Source organism: Urocitellus parryii, assembly GCF_045843805.1.
Source record: "Urocitellus parryii isolate mUroPar1 chromosome 12 unlocalized genomic scaffold, mUroPar1.hap1 SUPER_12_unloc_3, whole genome shotgun sequence".
In the NCBI taxonomy this organism is placed as follows: domain Eukaryota; kingdom Metazoa; phylum Chordata; class Mammalia; order Rodentia; family Sciuridae; genus Urocitellus; species Urocitellus parryii.
The window spans coordinates 690,335-712,490 of record NW_027551760.1 but is presented as its reverse complement, the minus strand read 5'-3'; the positions used below and the strand labels follow the sequence as shown (position 1 = coordinate 712,490).

The 22,156-nt window shown below is 55.8% G+C and overlaps 1 protein-coding gene across 1 annotated transcript in view; it reads left to right on the top strand.

Annotated features, from left to right (window-relative positions):
- Fer1l5 (fer-1 like family member 5) overlaps window positions 1-21,883 on the top strand; it is a 53,059-nt gene extending 31,176 nt beyond the window's left edge. Inside the window, exons 20-53 of the mRNA XM_026414076.2 lie at window positions 4,817-4,941; window positions 5,672-5,772; window positions 6,310-6,487; window positions 6,566-6,721; window positions 7,734-7,865; window positions 9,248-9,411; window positions 9,648-9,762; window positions 10,392-10,494; window positions 10,961-11,124; window positions 11,224-11,391; window positions 11,526-11,664; window positions 11,789-11,866; window positions 12,683-12,864; window positions 13,067-13,228; window positions 13,477-13,581; window positions 14,567-14,713; window positions 14,791-14,953; window positions 15,070-15,101; window positions 15,656-15,706; window positions 15,805-15,909; window positions 16,126-16,245; window positions 16,772-16,933; window positions 17,200-17,291; window positions 17,673-17,843; window positions 18,035-18,183; window positions 18,411-18,550; window positions 19,654-19,742; window positions 19,998-20,093; window positions 20,252-20,393; window positions 20,601-20,700; window positions 20,776-20,954; window positions 21,125-21,234; window positions 21,437-21,584; window positions 21,699-21,883. Of these exons, the coding sequence (XP_026269861.2) occupies window positions 4,817-4,941; window positions 5,672-5,772; window positions 6,310-6,487; window positions 6,566-6,721; window positions 7,734-7,865; window positions 9,248-9,411; window positions 9,648-9,762; window positions 10,392-10,494; window positions 10,961-11,124; window positions 11,224-11,391; window positions 11,526-11,664; window positions 11,789-11,866; window positions 12,683-12,864; window positions 13,067-13,228; window positions 13,477-13,581; window positions 14,567-14,713; window positions 14,791-14,953; window positions 15,070-15,101; window positions 15,656-15,706; window positions 15,805-15,909; window positions 16,126-16,245; window positions 16,772-16,933; window positions 17,200-17,291; window positions 17,673-17,843; window positions 18,035-18,183; window positions 18,411-18,550; window positions 19,654-19,742; window positions 19,998-20,093; window positions 20,252-20,393; window positions 20,601-20,700; window positions 20,776-20,954; window positions 21,125-21,234; window positions 21,437-21,584; window positions 21,699-21,815 (4,385 nt within the window). The 3' untranslated portion in view covers window positions 21,816-21,883. The remainder of the gene's footprint in view (window positions 1-4,816; window positions 4,942-5,671; window positions 5,773-6,309; window positions 6,488-6,565; window positions 6,722-7,733; window positions 7,866-9,247; window positions 9,412-9,647; window positions 9,763-10,391; window positions 10,495-10,960; window positions 11,125-11,223; window positions 11,392-11,525; window positions 11,665-11,788; window positions 11,867-12,682; window positions 12,865-13,066; window positions 13,229-13,476; window positions 13,582-14,566; window positions 14,714-14,790; window positions 14,954-15,069; window positions 15,102-15,655; window positions 15,707-15,804; window positions 15,910-16,125; window positions 16,246-16,771; window positions 16,934-17,199; window positions 17,292-17,672; window positions 17,844-18,034; window positions 18,184-18,410; window positions 18,551-19,653; window positions 19,743-19,997; window positions 20,094-20,251; window positions 20,394-20,600; window positions 20,701-20,775; window positions 20,955-21,124; window positions 21,235-21,436; window positions 21,585-21,698) is intronic.
- Window positions 21,884-22,156: the final 273 nt, after the last annotated feature.

Below are 22,156 nucleotides of genomic sequence, written 5' to 3'. Positions count from 1 at the left end.
GGATTATAGGCGCGTGCCACCAGTGCCACCACACCAGGTCTTTTCATTTTCTTAATGGTGTCTTTTGAAGTGCAAATATTCTAAATTTGAATCAAACCCATTTTTTTTTTTTTTTAGGGAGGGGGATGTCTAAGAACTCTTTGCCTAACCCACAATCATGAAGATTTCTATTTTTCTTTTTCTTTTTTTTTTTTTTTGTAATATTTATTTATTTATTTTAATTTTCGGCAGACACAACATCTTTGTTTGTTTGTGGTGCTGAGGATCGAACCCGGGCCGCACACATGCCAGGCGAGCGCGCTACCCCTTGAGCCACATCCCCAGCCCTATTTTTCTTTTTTATAAGTTTTAGTTCTTACATTCAGCTCTATGCTTCATTTTGTTTTATTTTTTTTTCTATGATTCATTTTAAATTAATCAGTGTGCGGATACTGGATTGTTCCAGCCCCATTTGTTAAAAAGACAACCCTTTCCCCATGTGAGTTTTCTTAAATTGTATCTTAAAATCCTTACTCTGTTCCATTGTTTGCTTTTCTGCGCCAAGGGCCCCACTTACGGGTTGGACGTTCCCCTCGGTTTTCTTCTATGTCTGTCATTTTCTCCCTGATCTTTTTTTGACTCTTTCCTCCATTTTATTTTGGTCACTTTTCTGACTCTGCCCTCATTTCTGGGCCCCTCGCTGAGCTGTCTGCAGGGTCTAGTCTCCTTGGGCTTCTCCTTCTGTTGTCTTCTCTGCTGGTCTTGTTTTCCTTCTACTTGTTTGCTGCCTTCTGCGGCTCACATCTCCTCTGCCTCCTGAGGGTATTTTTGCTGGCACTTTCTGTGATCTGCTCCCTCTGAGCCCTGGGCCCCTCTCACTGCCCCCCAGGTGCCTTCCGCTGCCCTTCACCCCTGGTGCTCCGGGGCAGCCACAGTTGCTTTTGGCAGTCCTGGTGTGTATCTCAAGAGTCTGCAGATCGTATGTGTCTCCCGGTTTGCTGCAGATGAAGTTATTTTCCTTCTCTGTGTAGCTTTTGTAAGCTCTCCAAGAACAGAAGAGGAAAACTGCCATCGAGCCTCCCTGCCCCCCCACCCCCCCACCCGCTTATCTATGGTACCAGAGGCTGGAACCAGTGTCTTCCAATAAGTCTGGAAAAATCCCAAGATTGTTTCTCTTTGTGAATTTCTTCTTCTCTTTCTCTCTTATGTTTCTTTCAGGAACTCATTCTGTGGACCTTCCTGTCCTCCATGTTTTGTTTTGTTTTGTTTTGGTATCAGGGATGCTCAACCACTGAGTCACATCCCCAGCCCTTTTTTAAAATATATTTTATTTAGAGACAGGGTCTCACTGAATTGCTAAGTGCCTCACTAATCTGCTGAGGCTGGCTTTGAACTCAAGATCCTCCTGCCTCAGCCTCACAAATTGCTGGACTTATAGGCATGCACCACAGCTCCTGGCTTGTCCTCCATGTTTTTCAATGTCTCTTCCACATTGTCCATCTTTTGGGCTCTCTGGGCTGCATTCTGGATAGGTTTTATCAGAAAGGTCTTAGGTAACTGTTCTGTTTAACACAGCCCAGCAGCTCCCCCAACATACACTTTATTCTTCTCCACGGCATTTACCACAGTTCCACACACCATCTTAGACATTTTGATTTTATTCTTTAACACCTTTTTCCTCCAAGGGTGCTTTACCACTGAGCTACATTGACAGCCCTTTTTATTTTTTATTTGGAATTGGAGTCTCCCTAAGTTGCTGAGGCTGGCCTCCAACTTGGGATCCTCTGCCTCAGCCTCAGCCACCATGACCGGCTGCTTATCAGATTTTTGGTGCAATGTGTTCACAGATCGAGGTGACACTGGGTGTGCTTGTAGCTCCCTTTCTCTCCTTGATGGTCCATCCCATGATCCTGTGAATCCAGTTGGTCCTGTGAATCCACCCTCATCTGTGGATTCAACTAACCAGGGATCGGAAATACTCACAAAAGAGAACTACATCTGTCTGAACACCTGAAGATTTTTTTTCTTTTTGCAGATTTTTTTTCTTGTCTTAATTCCCTAAACTACACAGGATAACCCTGTTTCCATAGCTTTCCACCCTGTGAGGTAATCATAAACAATCAGGAGATGATTTCGAGTACACAGGAGAGGTATGAATGCACATGCTCTGTTACTTATAGAAGGACGTGCACACCCCTGGGTTTTGGTCCCTGCAAGGGTCCTGGAAACAATTCCCTGACGATACTGAAGGATAACTGTCTGCCATAATTTGTTTATCCCTCCTATTATTGAGAGGTAGCTAGCTGTCTCCGACTTTTGGCTGTAATGAATTGAGCTGCCACTTTTTCTACAGGCCCCTTGGTGACGGTGTAAGGCCTTTCTGCTGGGTGTCACCTAGGAGTGGCGTTGCTGGGTTGTGGAGCATGTGTTGGGGTGCCAAACTGCTCGTTTTCCTGGAATTTTATGGGAAATCTTTGAGGTCTGTCTACAGTGTCCTTCTCTGGAGAAGATTCTCCCTTGCTTCCTCTAGTTACCTGGGCCACTGTAAACTAGGGGCTACAGTGATTTCTTTACCTGCCATTCATCCACCCTGTCAGGTAGCAGGATCTCAGAGCACCCAGCTGTGCTAATGACCTTGGGGCCATGTTCTCCTCCACCCAGGGCCCCAAGGGAGACAAGGAACAGTCTCACTGTCCCCTTCTGTGTGCTCTCTGCCACTCATGAGGTTTGCTTTGTTCACTAGGCCTGCTTACAAAGTGCCACCACCTGGATGGCTTAAAACCATAGAAATGACCTGGGCGCGATGGCGCACACCTGTAATCCCCGCAGCTCAGGAGGCTGAAACAGGAAGACTGCGGGATGGAGGCCAGCCTCCACAACAGAGATAGTGAGGCCTTAAGCAATTTATTGAGACCCTGTCTCAAAACACCAGGGCTGGGGATGGGGCAGTGATTAAGCACCCCTGCATTCAATCCCTTATACCCCCCCCCAAAAAAAACCTATAAAAATATATTCTCTCACAGGCCTGGAGGATGTGAGGGTGAAATCAGGGCCAGGTCTGACACCTCCAGAGGCTCTGAGGGGACTCTGTCACATGCCTGTCCTCTCTCCTCACTTCTGGTGCTGGCCAGTGATCCTGGTGCTCCTTATCCGATCGACACATCTCTCCATTCACTGCCTACGTGGCCACGTGGTGTCCTCTGTGCCAACATGTCTTCCCATGACTGTCCTCTGTCTGTAAGGGAGCCTGTCTCCCTCCTTAGAAGAATGCCAGTCGTGTAGGATGAAGGCCACCTCCTCCAGCACGACCTCATCTGCATCTTCAGGCCACACTCTGAGGTGCTGGGCTCAGGACTTCAACAGGCCTCTGGACATGGACACAGCCGACCCATAATGCAGAATGCATGGGGTCTCCTGCCCCAGTACTGCTTAGGTGCCACACACACACACACACACACACACACACAGCCCCCAAGACTCGCCAGAAATTCACAGGGAAAAAGTCAGCTTTGACTTCTGCTTGCCTCACAGGCTTTTTTCTTTTATTTTTTAATATTTATGGATTTTTTAATTTGTTCTTTTTAGCTATACATGATGGTAGAGTGTATGTTGACATATCATTCACACACGGAGTGTGACTTCGCATGCTGTGGCTGTCCATGTGTGGAGATTCACTAGTCGTGTGTCCATCATAGGAAAGTCCCCTTCATTCTCCTGTCTTTCCTGTTCCCAGTCCCATTCCCTTCCCTTCATTCCCCTTTGTCTAAGCGAATGAATTTCTATTCTTCCCCTTTCCCTACCTTATTGGGAGTTAGCATCCACATATTAGAAAGGACATTGGCCTTTGGTTTGGGTTTTCTTTTTTTGGGGGGGACTGGCTTATTTCACTTAGCATGATAGTCTCCAGTTCCATCCATATATGGGCAGATGCCATAATTTCATTCTTCAAGGCTGAGTGGTATTCCATTGTGTATATGTACCATATTTTCTTTATTCATTCATTTGTTGAAGGGCACCTTGTTTGGTTCCATAGTTTAGCTATTGGCCTCACAGGCTTTTTAAAAATCTTTGCTTCTGGGTATAGTGGCACACACCTGCAATCCTGGCAACTTGGGAGGCTGAGGCAGGAGGATCTCAAGTTTGAGGCCAGCCTGAGCAATTTAGCCAGACCATGTCTCAAAATTAAAAAATTAAAAGGACTGAGGATATGTAGCTCAGTGGTAGAGCACCCCTGGGTTCGATCCCTAGTGTCACAACAACAACAACAAAAAGAAACCCAATCTGTTGGCTTCTGTGGATTCTTCCTCAAGACCAAGGCTATGGTGCCTTTCACAAAAGGAATTCTTTGCATTTCTTCTCTTCCCCTCTATGTCCCCACAGGGACCATGCAGGGAACACGGCTGGCCCTACATACCAAAGTTTTCATCCAGACCACTATTCCCCACAATCCTCTGCGCTGGCCAATCCCCTGGGCCTGCTCTGCCAGACAGACCACCCAGCAGGAACCCCCTACTTTGAGGCGTGCCCCTTGCCTTGGCACCTCCTGAGGTTCACAAGCCTCTGGAGCCAGAAGCCTGTGTTTGGACAGCTCAGCTGTGCCGCCGTGGACAAACTGCTTCCGGTGGCTCACCTGGGTTTCCCCACTGTGAGCCAGGGACATGTGTCCCACAGCGTGATGAAGGCTTGGTGGGGGCCATCTCCCTCACGGTGCACGGCTCCCCAGAGGGGTCCACTTGGCACTGCGAGCAGTGGTGGCCCAGGGCGGTCCTCAGAGGGGACGGTGACAGGGACTTCCCCGGGCCCCTCAGACACCTCTCCCCCACTGTCTCTGTTTCAGGGAACATCTACTATTATGTGCCCTGGTATAACACCAAGCCCGTGGTGGCGGTGACCTCCAACTGGGAGGACGTCAGCTTCCGCATAAACTGCCTGAACGTCCTCCAGGTCACCCGGGACCACCTGGTGAGTGATGCCGGGAGCCCAGGCAGGGAGGGATCCGAGACAGGAGACAGGGAACCTGCGCCATGGTCCTAGGACGCCCAGGAGCCCGTCACACGCTCACTCGGGCCCTCCCACCGTGGAGATGGAGGTGCCAGGTGTATTGCCTGGCATCAGAGAGACAAACATGAATTAACAGCCCTTGTCCCCACTGTCTGGGGAAGTGGGATGTGCACCAGGGCTGCCATGGAGACCCAGGTGCCAAAGATTTAAGATCAAAGAGATGTGAAGATGGACAAGTCAGAAGAGGTATTCACAAAGGAGGTGACAATTCAGAGGGTTTTGAGGACTGTGTAGGAGTTTGTGAGGTGATATGGCAGGTTTTAAAGTTGCAGAGAGATGGGGCATGGAAGTGACATGGAAGTCAGAGGAGCTGGGAAGGGTCAGATCATAGAGGATCTTATGCACCTGTCAAGGAGTATAGATCTCAGGATGCCCACACCTGCTGCCTCCACCTTGGACATGATTCTCTCGCACCTACAGATGAGGCTCAGGGTCCACGACTCCAGTTCAGGTGGGTCCTCCCCGCCACCCACTTCTGTTGGGTAGAGGAGGATCTCCTGGCCTTGAGAGGGCATGGGATAGCCTTGGACGGACATCACCAGGTTACACTTCAGAGGCTCGCCTGCCCTGTAGCCTGTCCCAGGTAGGCTCCACGCTGAGGCCGGCCTCCCCTTTCCCTCCTGCTGGGCAGAAAGCCAACCTGGACACCCTCAAGTCCATCCGGAACCCGAGGGACCCAGATGTGCTGTCTCAGTGGGAAAAGCTGCGGCAGGAGCTGATGGAGGACTGCAAGTAGGGCCGGGGGCCGGGTCCTCTGCAGGTGTGTGGGCGCCACTCTGATTGCTTCCGGGCTTGAATCCCGATCTCCCCCACCCCATGCTCCTCCAGAGAATGGCCCTAGCCTCCTGCCCTGCATGGTCCCCGCTGTCCCACACCTGAGCCTGATGCTCCTACCTAACCAGTGTCTTCCCTGGGTCCAGACAAACCCACACATACCACCGCCACGTCTTTCCCCAGCTGCTCCCTCCCTGGCCCTGCCTCTTCTGGAGGCTCGTGGGAGAGCCTCTCCCAGCTGCTGTCCCAGGGTCTGGTTGGCCCCTGTCTCGCAGCCCACTTCGCTCCCCAAAAGAGGCCCTGGGCAGAGGCCTGTCATGTTGAAGGAACTGGGGGGTGGGCCAGGCTGCAGGGAGCAGGGGGGCTCCCTCCAGGCCAGCAGTGGACACCAGACCTCAGGATGGGAGGGGCTCGCTGGCCCACAGCAGGACCAGAGACAGTAGCTTCAGGAGGTGGGAGAGAGGTCCAGCCCCCTGCTTCCCTGTCCTGCCCCAGGACCCCCCTGCCCGACGTGAAGGACCATCCCAAAGCCACCAACCTGGACAAGCAGAAATGGGAGCTCCGCAGCCTGCTCCTCCAGGAACTGGCACAAAAGGCCCAGAAAGCCGAGCCCAGGGACATGGTGGCCACCGTGGAGGACTGGCTGCAAAGCCTGGACGTGGTGCTCACCGAGGTGGGTTCGGACATACGGACCTTCCTGGGGCAGGACTGGGCACTGGCCGCGGGGGCCTGACGTCCCCTGCCCTGGCAGCCCCAGGTGAGCCTCCCAGACGTGATGATCTGGCTGATGGCCAAGGACCAGCGCGTGGCCTACGCTCGCGTGCCCGCCCACCGAGTCCTGTTCTCCCAGGCGGGGCCCCTGCACTCAGGCAGTTTCTGCGGGAAGATCCAGACCCTGGTGCTACAGGTGGGCAGCAGGTCCTCGAGGGAGGACAGGGGTCAGGGGATCCCCGAGGGCATGGCCCACTCCCTCTCTCCCTGGCCCTTCACCTGGGAGGCGGGGAGGTACTGTGCCCAGACATGGGCCAGCGCCCCATCCATGTTCCCATAAATGTCCTCTCACTCTCATGGCCACCATGGTCTAGTTCCTTGTCATCTCCCTGGACCATGATTGAGTGACCTCCAAAATAGCCTTAGGCATCAGCCCCTCGGATGAGAGGGAAAGTGTAAACGAGACTGTGACCCCCTGAGCCCCTCCCGGCCCTGGTGACAGCCTTCTCCTCCCCTGTGGGAGGCCGGTGGTGTCTCAGAGATACCTGGCTCTCTATTCCTCCCCGGGAGGGGACAAACCCCCTGGCCTGCCCCAGCCACCTCTGGCCATATCAGCCCTCTCAACAGAGGGCCCCCCTGGGCTTTCTCTGGCCCCAGACATGCCTGCCCTTTGCCCTCTGGTTGTCCCGCAAGGCCCCTCCCCAGGAAGTCCTCCTCATCCTGCAAGAACCCCCAGACTTGAATCTGGCTCTGCGGCTCACCGGCTTGGGTGACCTGGGCCCACTCCTGACTGTCCACACCTCGGTCTGCCTCTCTGTAGGGTGGGCCCGGCGGGACCTTGCCTGCCTCGGCACTTAGCACAGTGGCAAGCGTGCCCCAAATAACAGATAGTGTCACCAGCATCCTCATGACTATGGCTTCAGTGGAAGCTTCCTGGGTCCCTAGGCAGCATCTCCCGTCTCCCCGGCCGTGCTCCATGCTAGGCGTGAGGTCACAGGTGTGGCCATCGGCATGTGGTCTCCCAGCCCAGAGGGCAGAACACGGCCACATCTGTTTCCCTTTTGTCCTCACTGGAGATGGAACCCGGGACCCTGGTGCTGGGGGGCAGAGGGAAGGGACAGGTGTGACCCGTGCTGAGTGTGTGTGTCCCCACCACATCCCTGGGCTGTGGGCTGGCACCTGGTGGGATTGACCTGCCTCTGGTTCAGTACCCAGAGGGCGAAGGACCCAAGAACACGGTCCCAGGCCACCTCCGGGTGTGCATGTGGCTCGGCAACGTCTCAGACAGCAAGAATCTGCAGCTGCTGCATGACGGAGACATGGTGGTGTACGCAGAGACGGTGAGCAGCGGCCAGGCTGGGCAGGAACGATGGCGGGTGGGGTGCAGGGACCAGGCCTGGGGTGAGCTGGGGTGAGCCGAGGGGAACGCTGGGCTCCTGACAGGGCACAGGACAGGGAAGGAGTGTGGGGCTGTGGAGGGCCAGCCCTGGACATGGAGAAAAACCCTACTGACCGACTCTGAGGATAGAGAGGGGACTGAGAGAGGAGGCAGAGACCAGCAAGCTCATAACACTGCCCGCTCGGGGTCACCGTGGACAATCCCTGGTGATAAGGGGCCACTGAGCAGCCCTCTGGGACCTGCTCATGCCCTCCCTGGGGGAGGCTGACTGGGAGCTTCCTTCCACTGGCCGTGACCTGTGGGGGAAACAAGGCTCCCACTTGATGGGGCCTCCTCTGGCTCAGCTGGTCCTAGATTGGTGGTTCTCAGTGGGGAAGGCCTGAGCCAAAGAGGAGGAGGAGGAGGAGGACATGAGGCCTCTGCCCACAGAACCATCAGTCTGAGCAGTGGGGGAGGGGCAAGCAGCCAGCCAGAGGCTGCTCTGGCATCAGAGGCTGAGAGGTGACCTTTGATCCCCAGGGTAGCACATAGCTCAGGAGCCTGGTCTGACAGCAGAGGAAAAGTAAGATTTGAATGTCAGCCTTTCAATTTACTGAGTAAAAACATTCGAATGGTTTTGAGTTGCAGGTGTAGTTAATTGCATCGTAATATAATTGGCCCTCGGTATCTGAGGGTCCTGCATCCGCAGATTCCACCAACTGTGTGTGTAAAACATACTTAGGCTTATGATGGCTGCATCTGTTATGAACGTGTACATTAATCCCCAAAAAAGGCAGTGTAACTCACCCGGAGAGGGTCTACAGTATCCCGGAGGTTGTGCATAGGTAATAGGCAAATACCAAGCCATTTAATTTAAGGGTCTGGAAAACCCATGGATCTTGGTGTTTGAGGTGGGAGGAGGCCTTGGGACCAATTTCCTGAGGATGTTGAGGGACAACAGTGTATCTGTCTAGCCAGATCTGGGTGGGGTTTGGAGAGGCCGGGATGGGGAGGAGATTCGGGGGAAGTGCAGGGAACGTGGAGGAAAGGGCCCGGAGGGAGCACAGCGGGGTGAGTGTGCTGGGTCACCCTAGGTTTGCAGTGACCAAGGGGTGGGCAGGTCCCATCCAAGGCGCCCACTGAAACACAGGCATCACCCTACTCCACGGGTTGGTGCAACCCGGAGTGCTGGCTCCCGAGCACTCCGTGTGATGGGGATGAGGCTTCCTTCTTGCCTGGCCACCACATTTCTAGGGTGTGGGGGCCCGAGGGGGGGGCTTGACACCCCCAGGACTGAGTGCTGGCGTTGGCAAGAAGGTCCTGACTGGGTTTCCGCTCCCCCAGTACGAGAATGAGGCCAAGTACAAAGACCAGTGGGGGCAACAGGGGCTGAAGCGCTGCCCCAACTTCTCCGATGTCATGGGGCGCAAGGCCCTACCCAAGACGGATTTCAGGGAGCCCCCAGGATGGCATTGGCAGGACGACTGGATAGTGGAACCTCAGAAGAGGTAAGGAAGAGGTGCAGGCCCAGCCAGGGCGCAGACCCTTCCTGTCAGTGGCAGCCCAGAGAGGTGAGCACAGCGCTGTGAGCTGGTCCCTATGGGCAGGTGACCTTTACCTGCCACTCAGCCCTTCCTTGCTGAGTGGTTGGGGAGGCACCAAGGGCAGCCCTTGGCCCAAAGAGAATGACACCAGGACCTGTCAGTTCAGAGAGCCGTGAGAACCTGGGTCTTGCCGTCCCCAGACTCCTCCTGGACATAGACATCAACAAGAGCCAGGTGCTGGAGGAGGTGTACGAGAACGAGGAGCGTGACGCCAGAGGCGCCTGGGTGCCTGCCACCATCCCCAACACCGACGTGGTGAGAGGGGATGCCACCTTGGGGTGTGGGGGCCGATGGCAGCTGGGATGTCCCAGCTGAAAGAGCCATGTCTGTCCCCTGCTCCCTACACCCTGTGGGACCCCGAGTGAGCCCTTCAGCCCCTTCTCCTGGCGCTGGCCGGGCTGTTGTACCCCAAGATGGCGGGCCAGAGACTCAGAAGCAACACAGGCAGGGAACAGTTCATCTCGAGGCCTCTGAGGAGCGGTGCTTCCCTGCCAGGGAGGACCTGAGGCTGTTGGGACCGGGCACTGGTCCAGAGCGCCGGTTCTGCCATGAGGGGAGTGTGCTATGGTGGGACTCCAAGCCCTGGAGGTGTGGGACTGAGGGACTGGACAGGGATCTGAGCTGAAGTAGCCCCAGGTGGCTGCTGGCCACTGCAGGGCACAGTGCAGGCCTAACTCACATGCTGGTCTCAGCACGGAGAGAGCAGCCTGTGGTCGTGTGAGGTAAGTCACTAACGCACATCAAGTGGCAGCTCAAGTGGCAGCAGATGTGGTGAGCGCCACTCGTCCAGGGGCGGGCAGGCACCGTGGTAGTCTGTGTGAGGAGTGAGCGCAGGCGAGCTCCTTCTAGCTCATGTGCCCTTCCCTCACCCGATGTCCCTTCAGAATGGTCACCCCGTGGAGGCCCGGGAGAATGTGAGGTGCCCTGAAGGTTGGCACTTTACAAAGGAGTGGATCCCGGAGCTCAACCGTGCAGTTGACAGCGAGGGTCAGTTCTCTGGTCAGGGCTGAGGGCAGAAGAGTCTGGGGACCCCGAATCACCAGAGCCATCCAGGGCAGCCTCAGAGTGGCCAAACTCTTGGGTGGGCTGGGCCTGAACTCCTGGGGTCCCCCAACCTCTAGGGTCCCTCAACCCTAGTGTTCAGATGCTGCCAGTTGTGAGTGTCTCCTAAGGGTGGCCCAGAACAAGGTGTGGCCTTAATGTGAAGCCTGAATTCACCCGCTGCGGGAGGTCTCTGGCTGGGGCTCCAGGTGCAAGTTCTGTTGCTTCCAGCTGTGCAGCCTTCTGGAAGACTCCTTTCTCATTTGTCGGATGGGCAGCTGTGCCCAAGCGTCCTGGTGACACAGTGTGATCCCACTCCCTGGACGTGAGGGACACCCCACCTCTTTAGCCTGCCCAAGCCTCCTAGCCTGCAGGCCCCCCGGGACACGGAGGTCACGGTGCTGTCCTGCAGGCTGGGAGTATGGAGTGGGGATACCGCCCTCGGGCCTGCCCCAGGTCTGGAGCTCCGTGGAGAAGACCTACCACTCACACCGGCGGCGACACTGGCTGCGTGTGCGCTTCCGGGACCATGGGGAACTGGACCTTGAGGAAGAGACCCTCTCCTTCCTGCAACTGGTGAGAGACCACTGGGCAGGACCCTGGTGGGACTGCAGGCAGGGGCCACCTTGGGCAGTGGTGGGAGCAAGCAGGACCTGCCTCTCCTCCTGGAAACAGGACCAGGCCCAGGAGAAAGAGGGCTGGGAGTACGGTACCTTTGGCTCCAAGTTCCACCTGAGCCCACACCCCCAGAGCCGCTTCCGCCGCCGCTGCTGGCACCGCAGGCTGGCCCCCGACAACGACGACAAAGACATTGCCCCCATATTCCTCCTGGAGGGATCGCTGGTAAAGCCTTCAGGGACAGGGTGACGCCTCCGGGAGCAGGGTCCCACCTGGCCCAGGCTTGGGAGGGTGGCACCTGTCAGGGGAGAAGACAGGGAAGCACCTCAGAGCCTCAGGGGTGGCCATCCTGGGCACAGATACTGGACCTGCAAGATCGCCCAAAGAAGGAAGAGGAAAACAAGGGGTGGCCCTGGGCACAGCTGAAGGAGACCTGGAAGCCCAAGCCAGGGGACGCACGGCAACCCGACCTGCCCTTCATCTACTGTGTCCCCAACAGTGAGCATGGGACCAGGAGTCTGCTTGAGCGGCCCAGAGGCCAGCGCCTGGGGGCAGGGGTGGGGAAGGCAGAGGGCAACCGTGGGCACCCCAGACAGTGACAGAAGTGCTCTTCTTTACCCAGAACCCCACTATTACCAACTCTTCTGCTACATCTACCAGGTCCGGAATTCAGTGCCCAACCAGATCCTGACATTCCAGGGTAGGAAAGTCCCTCGTCATTCAGCCTTTGTCCCCAGCCTGGGAGGGGGTGGCAACGTGGCCACCCAACAGCATAAAGAACGCGACCAAGAAGAACATGACAAAAATGCAGACTCCTCTCCCGAGAACCTCTTTGCCCTGGTTTTGGGGGAAAGAGCCAAAGACGAGACTCCAAGGGGGGCTGTGGTGGAGCTGTGACCCCAGTGCTGTGGGACTGGCAGGCGGGTTGAGGGGGCTTCACCCCCATGGTGACGGCTTGGCTGGGCCTGGGAAAAAGAGGGGTTTGCCTGGCAGAGGGCCACCAGATGTGAAGGGGAGAGAGGAACTTGGGAACCTCAGGTCACTTGTGGTTGGACAGAAGAGGCGGGGTGGGGAGGTGGCCCTCCATGGGAAGAGCCATCCTCAGTCCAGTGAGGGAGACTCCTGAGGGGGAGCTGAGTGCTCCCGTCTGGCCTATCAGTGGCACTGCCCACGAGCCTCAGGGCAGCAGATAGCAGGGCTCCAGGGAGGACCGTGGGCCTCACCGCCCACGTCCCAGGGCCACTCACAGCTGCTGTGCAGGGCGGGTGTGTGGTGCCCCCCCCCCAGCACCGCTCCAGAGGGGCCTCTGCCCTCATCTCTGGGTAGCCCCGGCTTCCCCATGGTGGGCGTGAAGTACACGTGGGGGGACCCACATCTCTCTGGCCTCTGGGTGTTGGCCTTGTCACTCTGCCATGTACACTAGGGCACTCTTCTGGGCAGCTGGCAGTGGCAGTGGCCACCTGGCCTGGTCCAGCAGAGGAGAGACTGACAACTCCCGCCCTGCCTCACCCCTCAGGGGCCTTCATCCGGGTGGTCTTCCTGCACCACAGCCAGTGCACCCAGGCCCTGGTGAGCTCCGCAGTCCCGACCTGGGCCCAGACCCTCATCTTCCAGCACCTCCTACTGTACGAGGACCCCCAGGACACCAAAGAGGGCCCCCCACTTGTGGTGATGGAACTGTGGCAACGCGACTCCTTGGTACGGGCCAGGGCCAGGCGGAGGAGAGGACCGAGAGGCTCGTCGAGGGGGTTATTTTAGAGGAAAGGTTTCAGGAAGCTCCAGGGAGGCTGGGTGTGGTGAGCACCGCGTGAGCACGTTAGTGGTTCTCCATCCTCACCGGAAGCCCAGTTCAGAAGCTGGGTCTGGCCTCCACACTTAGTGGACTTTCCCTCCCCTCCAGGGAAAGGAAGTCTTGTGGGGACGAAGCATGTGGCCCCCCGTGGTCTCCCTGGACCTTCAAAACTGGATCCTGCCACCCCTGAGGTGGCACCCCTTGGTAAAAGAGTTGGGGGGAGAAGAGGGCCAGATCTTGGCATCCTGTGAGATGATCCTGGAAACCGAGGTACTGGGAAACAAAGGCTGGCTGTCCCGCCCCAGTCCCCCCCAGTCACAAATTTCCACAGCCAGTGGAGCCCACCTCTACCCCTCACCAAAGGCTGGGACCTGGGAAACAGAACTGGCCAGGTGACGTCAGCCCGTCCCCCAGTTCTGACTCAGTAGGGTTTGGGCTTCTCAGTTGAGTTGCCCAGGCCAGGTGTAGGGACAGCAGGACCAGCCTCACCTCTCTGTCCTCCGGCATCTGCTCTCCAGAACCTGAAAGAGAAGCATCAACCAATCTTAAATGTTCCCTGGAAGAATGGGATCTACACACTGCCCAGGAGCATCCAGCCCACACTAAGGAAGATGGCCATTGAGGTGTGTGTGGAAGGGACAGGGAGGGGACGGGCACCACTCTGAGCAGGTGCAGCACCCTGGAGCTCTCCGCTCGACCCTCCTGACCACCCATTTCAAAACTTGGACCCCAGATGACACTCCCTAGGGGATGGAGGGAGACAGAAATGAGCAAAAGCTGTGATACAACATTAGATGGTTTTACTGCAGGTCTCTGGTGGGTGGTAGACCAGGGCAGTAACGTTCCCATCTGAGCCTCCAGAAGAGGAAATCAAGATTCTGAGGGAACACAGTCCATGCGCAGTGATAGGAACTAAGTGACAGAGCCACAGTTTAAGCCCAGCCCTACCCATCTCCAAATGCCAGGATGTCTCTTTGCAGTAGCATGACGGTCCCCACATTGTAACTTGTTTGCCCTGCCATAAATTTGGCAAAGAGCAAAGGGTGGCCAGTTTCCCCAGGGACTGGAGGCTTCTCCAAGATCAGGCAACCTGTTTGGTCCCTGCCCTGGACCCAAGGAGGCTCTGACCCAGAATGGTATGAAGATTTCTTGGGGGCCCAGTCAGCTGAGTGAGAATCACAGGGTGCCATGGAGTCCTCTGGGACACAGGTCAGCGGTGAGCTAGGTGGCATGAGGGGATCCTGAGACATTGGGCACCTGTTTCTGTGAGCCCTAGAGGTAGTGGGCCTGGAGAACTCCCGCTGGAGAACTGACTAGAAATGTGGGAGGGCAACGTCCAGGGCCCTGGAGGTCAGTGGAAGACAGTCAGTGGCTGGGGGCAACCACCTTGTGGATAGGAGGACAGTGACCAGGCCTTGAGAACAAGCCCAGTCCCTCACAGGACAGGGAGACTTTGGGAGCCTGCAGACTGGTTTCCCCACACAGCCCCATTCCCTAGCCCTGCACTCACCCTGCCACCCTGTCCTTCCCAGGGCAGCCCCTCCCTCTGACCAGGACCCCCTTATAGAAGCACTTTCCACCCTGCCCTGCTCTCCTTGGTTCTAGCAGATTCTGGCCTGGGGCCTTCGGAACATGACGAAGGTGCACTACCCCCAGCTGGTGGTGGAGTTTGGGGAGCAGTCCCTGAGCACAAAGCCCATCAGTGACTACCAGAAGAACCCCAACTTCCCCGAGTCCGTCCTCTTCTTCACAGTGGTAAGAGGCCCTGGGCGGGCGGGGACATTCCTCCTCTTGGGGGGAGGCCTCACCCTCCCACCCCTCCTGGTTCACAGCTGATGCCTACAGAGGCTGTCTACGCGCTGCCCCTGGTGATGAAGGTGGTGGACACACAGGACTTCGGCCAGAAGAAGGTGGTGGGCCGAGCCAATGTCGACATCCTCCAGCCCTATTTCTGTGACCCTTGGGTTCAGAGCTACATACCCCGACAGGTTCCAAGTATGCCCCCTTCCAGGAGCCCCTCTGGGAGTGGGGAAGGAGCCTGCTCCTGGGGTCTGGTGTCCCTCCCCAGCCTTTCCTCTCCTGAGGTCCATCACCACCCTCTCTCCACACAGCGCTCTCTGAGAAGAAGCAACAACGCGGTGACGTAAGTGGAGGCCTGAGGCTCCCTTCTCCCCTGCCCTTTAGGGGACTAACCCTGACCCTGGGGAGGCAGTTGAGTAAATCATCCTGGCATCTGTGCCCCCATGTGGGCAGGCCTAGTGGAATGCTAAGGCAGTGGTCCTCAGCCTGGACAGCACGAGAATCACCTGAGGTTTAGACACCCAAGACCCTGGCACCTGAGGAGCTCCACCAGAGTTGTTGGGATTTGGTTCCAAGCCCCTTCCCCACACGTGATTCCAATGTGTGCAGCCCTGTCACACTCAGATGCACAGGAGTCCGGGACAGCCCATCACTAGCAGATCCTGATGCCACAGTGTGGGGTGGAGTGAGCCCAGTCAGTTGCACTGGGTGATGACGCCTCAGAACCAGGCCTCCCTCCGAATGGCCCCAATCCTACGTCTCAACTCTGTCGGGTGCTGGGGGAGGTGGGGAGCCAGGGAGCTGAGTCCCAGCCTCGACCCCTTGGCTCTCCAAAGTCAGAGCCAATGAGCATGCTCCGAGCGCTGGCCTCCCCTTGCTCACCCTCTTGCTTTTCAGTTCCTGTGGTTCTTCTGCGAAAAGTTTTGGTTCAAGTCCAGCAAAGCTGAGGTGAAGTAGGCCCAGCTGCAGGGAGTAAGAATCGTCCCCAGTCACTCTAGGAGCTGGGGGGCTCCCCTGCTGAGGCCACACAACCCTCTCCCCGCCAGGACGAGTATGAGCATGAGGTGGACTGGTGGAGCAAGTTCTTCTGGGCCACCGGTGACTATGAAAAGACCTCGAAGTACAAATACAAAGACTACCACACCATAAAGGTTTGGAGAATCCTAGAAAGAGGTGCAATAAAATCTCCCCCAGGGAAGGGCAGCAGACCTAGCTTGTTTCCCAGGGGACCCACCAGTGGGGAAGTTTCTGCATTGTCCCCCACTCCTGGGGGCACCTCCACCTGCCACCCTGGGTCATCTGAGCAGATCCTTTGGGAAAGTCCTGGGAGCCGGTGGTCTTTCCATCTCCTGGTGCCAACTACACAGGTGTTTGATTGTGAGCTGGAGGCCGAGCCAGACTTCCAAGGCCTGCAGGACTTCTGCCAGACCTTCCAGCTCTACCAGGAGAAGCCCAAAGCAGACAGCCCTGTGGTAGGAGAGTTCAAGGTGGGCATCTTCCTTTCCCAACTAGTCTTTCCTGTTTTCTTGTGTTCTTTCTGTCCCTAGAAGAATAAGGAAAGCCCTGGCTCTGTGTGCTTATTAAGAGGAAGAGGCAGGTGCGCCCTGGGAGTGGAAGATCACAAGATTAGCCTCCACAGAGACTCAGAGAGGCCTGACCTAAAAGGGGAGAGCAAGGGTCTTCTTATACCCAGCTCTGGCCTATGCTGCTCTCCCAAGGCCACAGAGCCTCAGAGAACAATTCAAAGCTGAAGGGACAGAGGGTGTGGAATGAATGTTGACATCACCAGGAGCTGGGAATGCACCTAAGGGTTGTGGTTCCTTTGCCCAGCACCCCCCAAACACAGTGGCCCCTGCTGAAGACCTTAGCTACCCCTGCCTCTGTGTTCCCACAGCCTCCGTCCCTGCCACCCCCAGCTCAGCCCTCTCTCTGCTAAACTTGGACTGAAATCACTCCTTGGGGGACTGGGTCAGCACTGCCAGGCTAGGCCCCCAATACCTTCCCTTCCCCCAGGGCCTTTTCCGCATCTACCCCTTTCCTGAGAACCCAGAAGCCCCAGAGCCTCCCCGTCAGTTCCCGGTTTTGCCTGAGAGAGACGACTTCCCGCAGCAGTGTTTGGTGCGGGTGTACGTGGTGCGCGCCATTAACCTACAGCCCCAGGACTTCAATGGACTGGTAAGGCACAGCCCCCACCCAGCACAGCCCTCCTGTTACTGCCAAACCAGCTCCAAAACCAGACAAGAGTCAGTTTTCTAAGTCAATGACCGTGGTTCCGTGGGGCTGCCAGGCCCCAGCCCCTAGAGCTCTGGAGCTCCTTGGGCTGCTGATACTGTCTGCCAGCTTCTACTGGGGGCTCATTGCTGCCCCACACCCACTCTCTCTAACCAACCTGAACTGACTCCCCATTTGCTATCCTTCCCCTGCTTATATCTGACCCCCAGTGTGACCCTTATGTGATCCTGAAACTGGGGAAGACAAAGCTTGGCAACCGGGACTTGTATCAGCCCAACACTGTGGATCCCATCTTTGGCACGTGAGCTGCCCCATCCACCAACCCCTCCTCTCCACCCGCTCTGTGCCATGCTGGGCTCGATGCTAGCAGACACTCTTGCCTTCCTTCCCAGCCACCAAGTTCCCTCTGAGGGCCTTACACGCTTTAGGTGCTTAACAGGTAGAGAAGGTAGATGCTGGCCAGACGGCTTTGCCCTCTCTCACACTCTGCCTGGGAAGGGAGCTCGGGCCTCACAGAATTTATTTCCAGCTATGTCCAGGGTATGGCTATTAGCAGACTATCCCCGGCTCTGCTCTCCATCAAGGTGAACCATGAATGAGTAAAGGGATGGAGAAGGGGCCCTTGGGGTATATTGAGTGCACGGACCACAGCCTCTGCAGTCTCTGATGTCCCCGCCTCCAGGGTGTTTGAGCTGACCTGTAACATCCCTCTGGAGAAGGACCTGCACATTCAGCTGTTTGACTTTGACATGTTCTCAGCTGATGATGAGATCGGAACTACGATCATCGACTTAGAAAACCGACTCCTGTCTGGTTTTGGAGCTTGTTGTGGGCTTGCCAAATCCTACTTTGTGTGAGAATGGGCCTGTCCAGGGAATGGGGACAGGGGACTGAGACCTAGAGAGGGGCTGGGAACCAGGGCTAGACCTGCCCTGTCTCCATCCATATTTCTATCCCTGGGCTTCCTGCAGCTCAAAGCAGCAGGCTGGGGAAGAGGGAGGACCCAGGACCACCTCCCCACTCATTGCTCACATAACCACTCAGGTCAGGGCCCTTTATTTGGCGAGACCAGATCCGCCCAAGCTACCTCCTAGAGCGCTACACCAAGGGGAAAGGGCAGCCTCCGCCTGTGTTCAACCCAGAGGAAGACTCTGTTTTGTACAATGGGGAAGAAATCAACCTGAAAACCTTTGGTGAGAAGCTCAGCACACCACCAGAAAGCACAGACACAGGCCCCTCAAAGCAGAGAGGCTCCAGAATTCAAGGGCTGAAGATGGAGGGGAGACAGGGGAGGACAAGGAGCCATCACGGAGGGCAGCCCACCCTCTCCACATGCAATCCTGGCCCCCACCAGGCTGGTATGAGGGTGCCTAGGAGATAGGAGGATGAATGACCCCATGATCCCCTCCCTCCACTCCAGAGCCAGAACCCCCTACTGTTCCTGGTTTGGGACCCAACAAGGAACGCCTTGCACTGCACATCCTGAATACCCTGGGCCTGGTACCTGAGCACGTGGAGACTCGCACGCTCTACAGCAAGAGCCAGCCAAGCATCGACCAGGTATGAGCCTGGAGGGGCCACTCCCACTTCCTGAGGGCGAGTTGGACCAGGAGATAGGGGTGCCCACCCACCCAGGACAGAGCCCACCGAGGAGAAGAACATGACATTTGGATATGTACATGCACAGGAGACAAGCATGTTTTGCACATCATAGTGGAGAAGTTTGAGTGATGACACTTACAGAATTTCAGAGCTGGAAAGTTATCTACAAGAAATGGAGGCCACACAGCAGTGAAAAGTGCTAGGGAGCCCTACCAGCCAATGCCCCCGTGGCCTAGTCTCTCCAGAGGAGGGGGAGGAGACACCAGACATCAGTGTAGACATTACAACCCTGATTCTGATTAATTGTAGGCTGCTTACTCCATGGCAAGGAACCCCAAACAGAGGGACACAGATCCCCAAGGGCATCTTAATTATCCTTACCTTCCAGCTACCAAAATGGCTCAGCTAATTCTCCAAATCTCTCAAACTGAGGCTACATTCTACATAAAGTCCTTGCTGATCGTTTTTTATAACCATTCTCATTAAACCTGTTTTGTCAACTGGGTCAACTTCCAAAGAACAAAATCAGGTCAGGTGGTGTGGAGGACAGATCATAATTACTCCATTTCCAAGGCTGGCTTGCTGCCCTTTGACTTCTCTCTTTCTTACCATTTTCATCCCTTACCATTTTCCTGAAACCTCTGGGCTTTGTGGGCATTTGTGGGCTCTGGGCATTAATGTCTGGGCTGTGGTCTTGAAACAAAATGACTGGATCGAGCACCCAGCTTACTCTTAACTGTGCTGCTTAAAAAAGTGAAGGCTCAACTCCCTTATAGAGCCTGTCCTCAGGTCACCCAGCACGCTCTGTTGAGTGGTTTTAAACCTCAGGATCTGTCCTAAGTGGAATCCTGGGCCACGTCATCAGTCTCAGAGACACCATACCCCACCACACTGCAGACTTCCCCAGCCAAAACAAAGGAAAAAAATAAAAACTGGAGGATGGCCACCTGCCACCCCATAGGAACTTCTATGCCCCAACCCCCTGTGGTGGGAACAGTGCCTCATCAGACCTGAGAACAGAGGCCAGCAGTCCCAAACCAGAGAATCCACCCTGGCTCTAGGGAAAGTTGCAATTATGGGTGGACATCTTCCCCAAGAAGCTGGGGGCTCCTGGGCCTCAAGTCGACATCAGTCCCAGGAAGCCTAAACGGTGAGTGACAGCCCCGTCCCTACTGCACTGCGGTTTAGCCCCGAGGGTCCCAAGGGTGCAGGGCACCACTGTCCTCCAACGCTGAGTGGGAGGCGCTCTTCTCTGTTGGGAACAGAGGAAGCTCTACTGGAGCTTTCTACCTCAGTTCCTCCAATTCAGCCAGAACATGGAGGGCGGTCTCCAGGCCTTTCCTTCCTCCAGGGCTGGGGCTGGGGAGCTATTTCTTAGCAAAGCTTCAGAGCACGGTGGCTGCAGGTATGAGCTGCGCTGCATTATCTGGAAAACTGCCCAAGTGGACCTGGTGCATGAGACCTTCAGTAGAGAAAGGATGAGTGACATCTACGTCAAAGGGTGAGGGGAAGAAAGAGGCTTCCAGCAGAGCCCCACAGTCTCCAGTACTGAAGCTGCCTGGGCTTCCTAATCTTGAGGGGGACACTTCTCCACTACCTCACCTGGAGGGAATGGGGAACTGTACATATGAACCCAAAGTGAAAGGGCTCTGACCCCAGGTGGCTATTCGGGCTAGAGAAGGACATGCAGAAGACAGACATCCATTACCACTCCTTGACTGGGGAGGGCAACTTCAACTGGAGGTTCATCTTTCCCATGGACTACCTGGCAGCTGAGGGTGTGTGCATCCAGAGCCAGAAGGTAACAGGCCTGGGAGTGGGAGAAGGGGGGCAGCCCCAGGGTCCAGGAGCTCCTCATCCCCTCCCCAGAGACTGTTATGACAGGGGTACATCCTCAGATGGAGGCTCTCCCTTGATAGTCCATCACTGCAGGGTGTGGGCTAGTAAGGTTTCTCAGGGAAATGCCAAGGAGGCAGGCTGGGGGACATACTCTTCTGCCATTTTCTAGGATTACATATGGAGCCTGGACCCCACATTGATGAAGTACCCAGCCCGGCTAATCATTCAGGTCTGGGACAATGACATCTTCTCTGCTGATGACTTCCTAGGTAAGGTCCTGGCATAGGGTATGTGACCACAGGTCAGGGAGCTCCTCCTTGCTGATGGCATTTCTCTGGTCTCAGGGGTCCTGGAGCTGGATTTGTCTGACATGCCCTTCCCAGCTCAGCACGCCCACTATTGTACACTCAAGATGATGGACAATACCAGCCCCCAATACAAGCACTTCTCCCTCTTTAAGAAGAAGGTTGTAACAGGATGGTGGCCTTGCCAGGTCTACAACGAGGACAAGTGGCGCATGTCGGTAGGAGTGGGGGAAGGTGTCAATTAAATAGGACTGCTCTGCCCCGTGACTCGGCTCTAACAGACTCTGGGGAACCTTAGCTAAATCCCTTTTCCTCTCTGGATGCTGGGATGTGGTCCTAAAGCTACTTGCTCCAGATGACTTGAGCCTCCTGCCCTGTGGTGTTCCAGGGCAAGGTGAAGATGACTCTGGAGATCCTGACAGAGAAGGAAGCCCTCATCAGGCCAGCCGGCCGAGGCCAGTCGGAGCCCAACCAGTACCCCACACTCCACCCTCCCCCGTAAGGGCCCTGGGGCATAGGCACCTGGTCTGTTTTCTTGGTTCTAGGAGGTAGTGAACAGGAGCCTCCACCTGGGGAGGGGTGGCTTCTTCCTTACCACAGCTCAGTTAAAATCAGGAGAATGGATTTGGGCGTGGGGGACACCCCCTCTTGGCTCTGCATCCTTGCCCTCTGTTCTTGGGCTTCTCCCTATCCTGGACAGACGTGCTGGTGGTCCTTTAATGTGGATGAAATCACCTATTAAAAACTTCTGCCTCGCTTGCTGGAAACGCTACCGATTCAGAATTGTAGGCCTTGTGTTCCTATCAATAGCAGTATTCATGCTGTTCAAATTCATCTATGCAGCTCCGGTGAGTGGCTACCACAGGGACAGGGACAAAGGCACTAGTTGCTCTTGGGAAGACTCTGCAGAAGATGCCCTTGGGTTGCCACTTCAGGCTAACTCCACTGTCTCTTCTCTCTAGAGCTATCTGGCCATGAACTTGATCAAACCTGAATTTCGGATGGCACCTCCCCCCATTAAAGTAGTTAATGTCATGAATCCACAAGACCAAAACAAGCCTCCCAGCTCTGCTGCCTAGGATCCCTTTCTACAGCCTTCAACAGATAATGAGCTGAAACCCCACCCTGGACCCAAGAATCACCCGAGTATTATCCTTCCAGAACTTCCAGCGCCCCCACAGGCCTGGCTTTTCTCCTCGCTGCCACGAGCCTTTCCCTGGGGCTTCCTACCAGGTCCTTGTTTCTGTCTTCTAGGACACACACAAGGGCTAGGTATATTCTGGCTACTGTGCTCAGAAACCACTTAACAAGAGGAGCAGAGTTGTAATTTTCCACTGAAATAAACAAGTTTTATAACAGAGAGCCACCTTGTAATTTGGGCAGGGGGTAGTTGAAGACAACACGAAAGGCTGAAATCGTC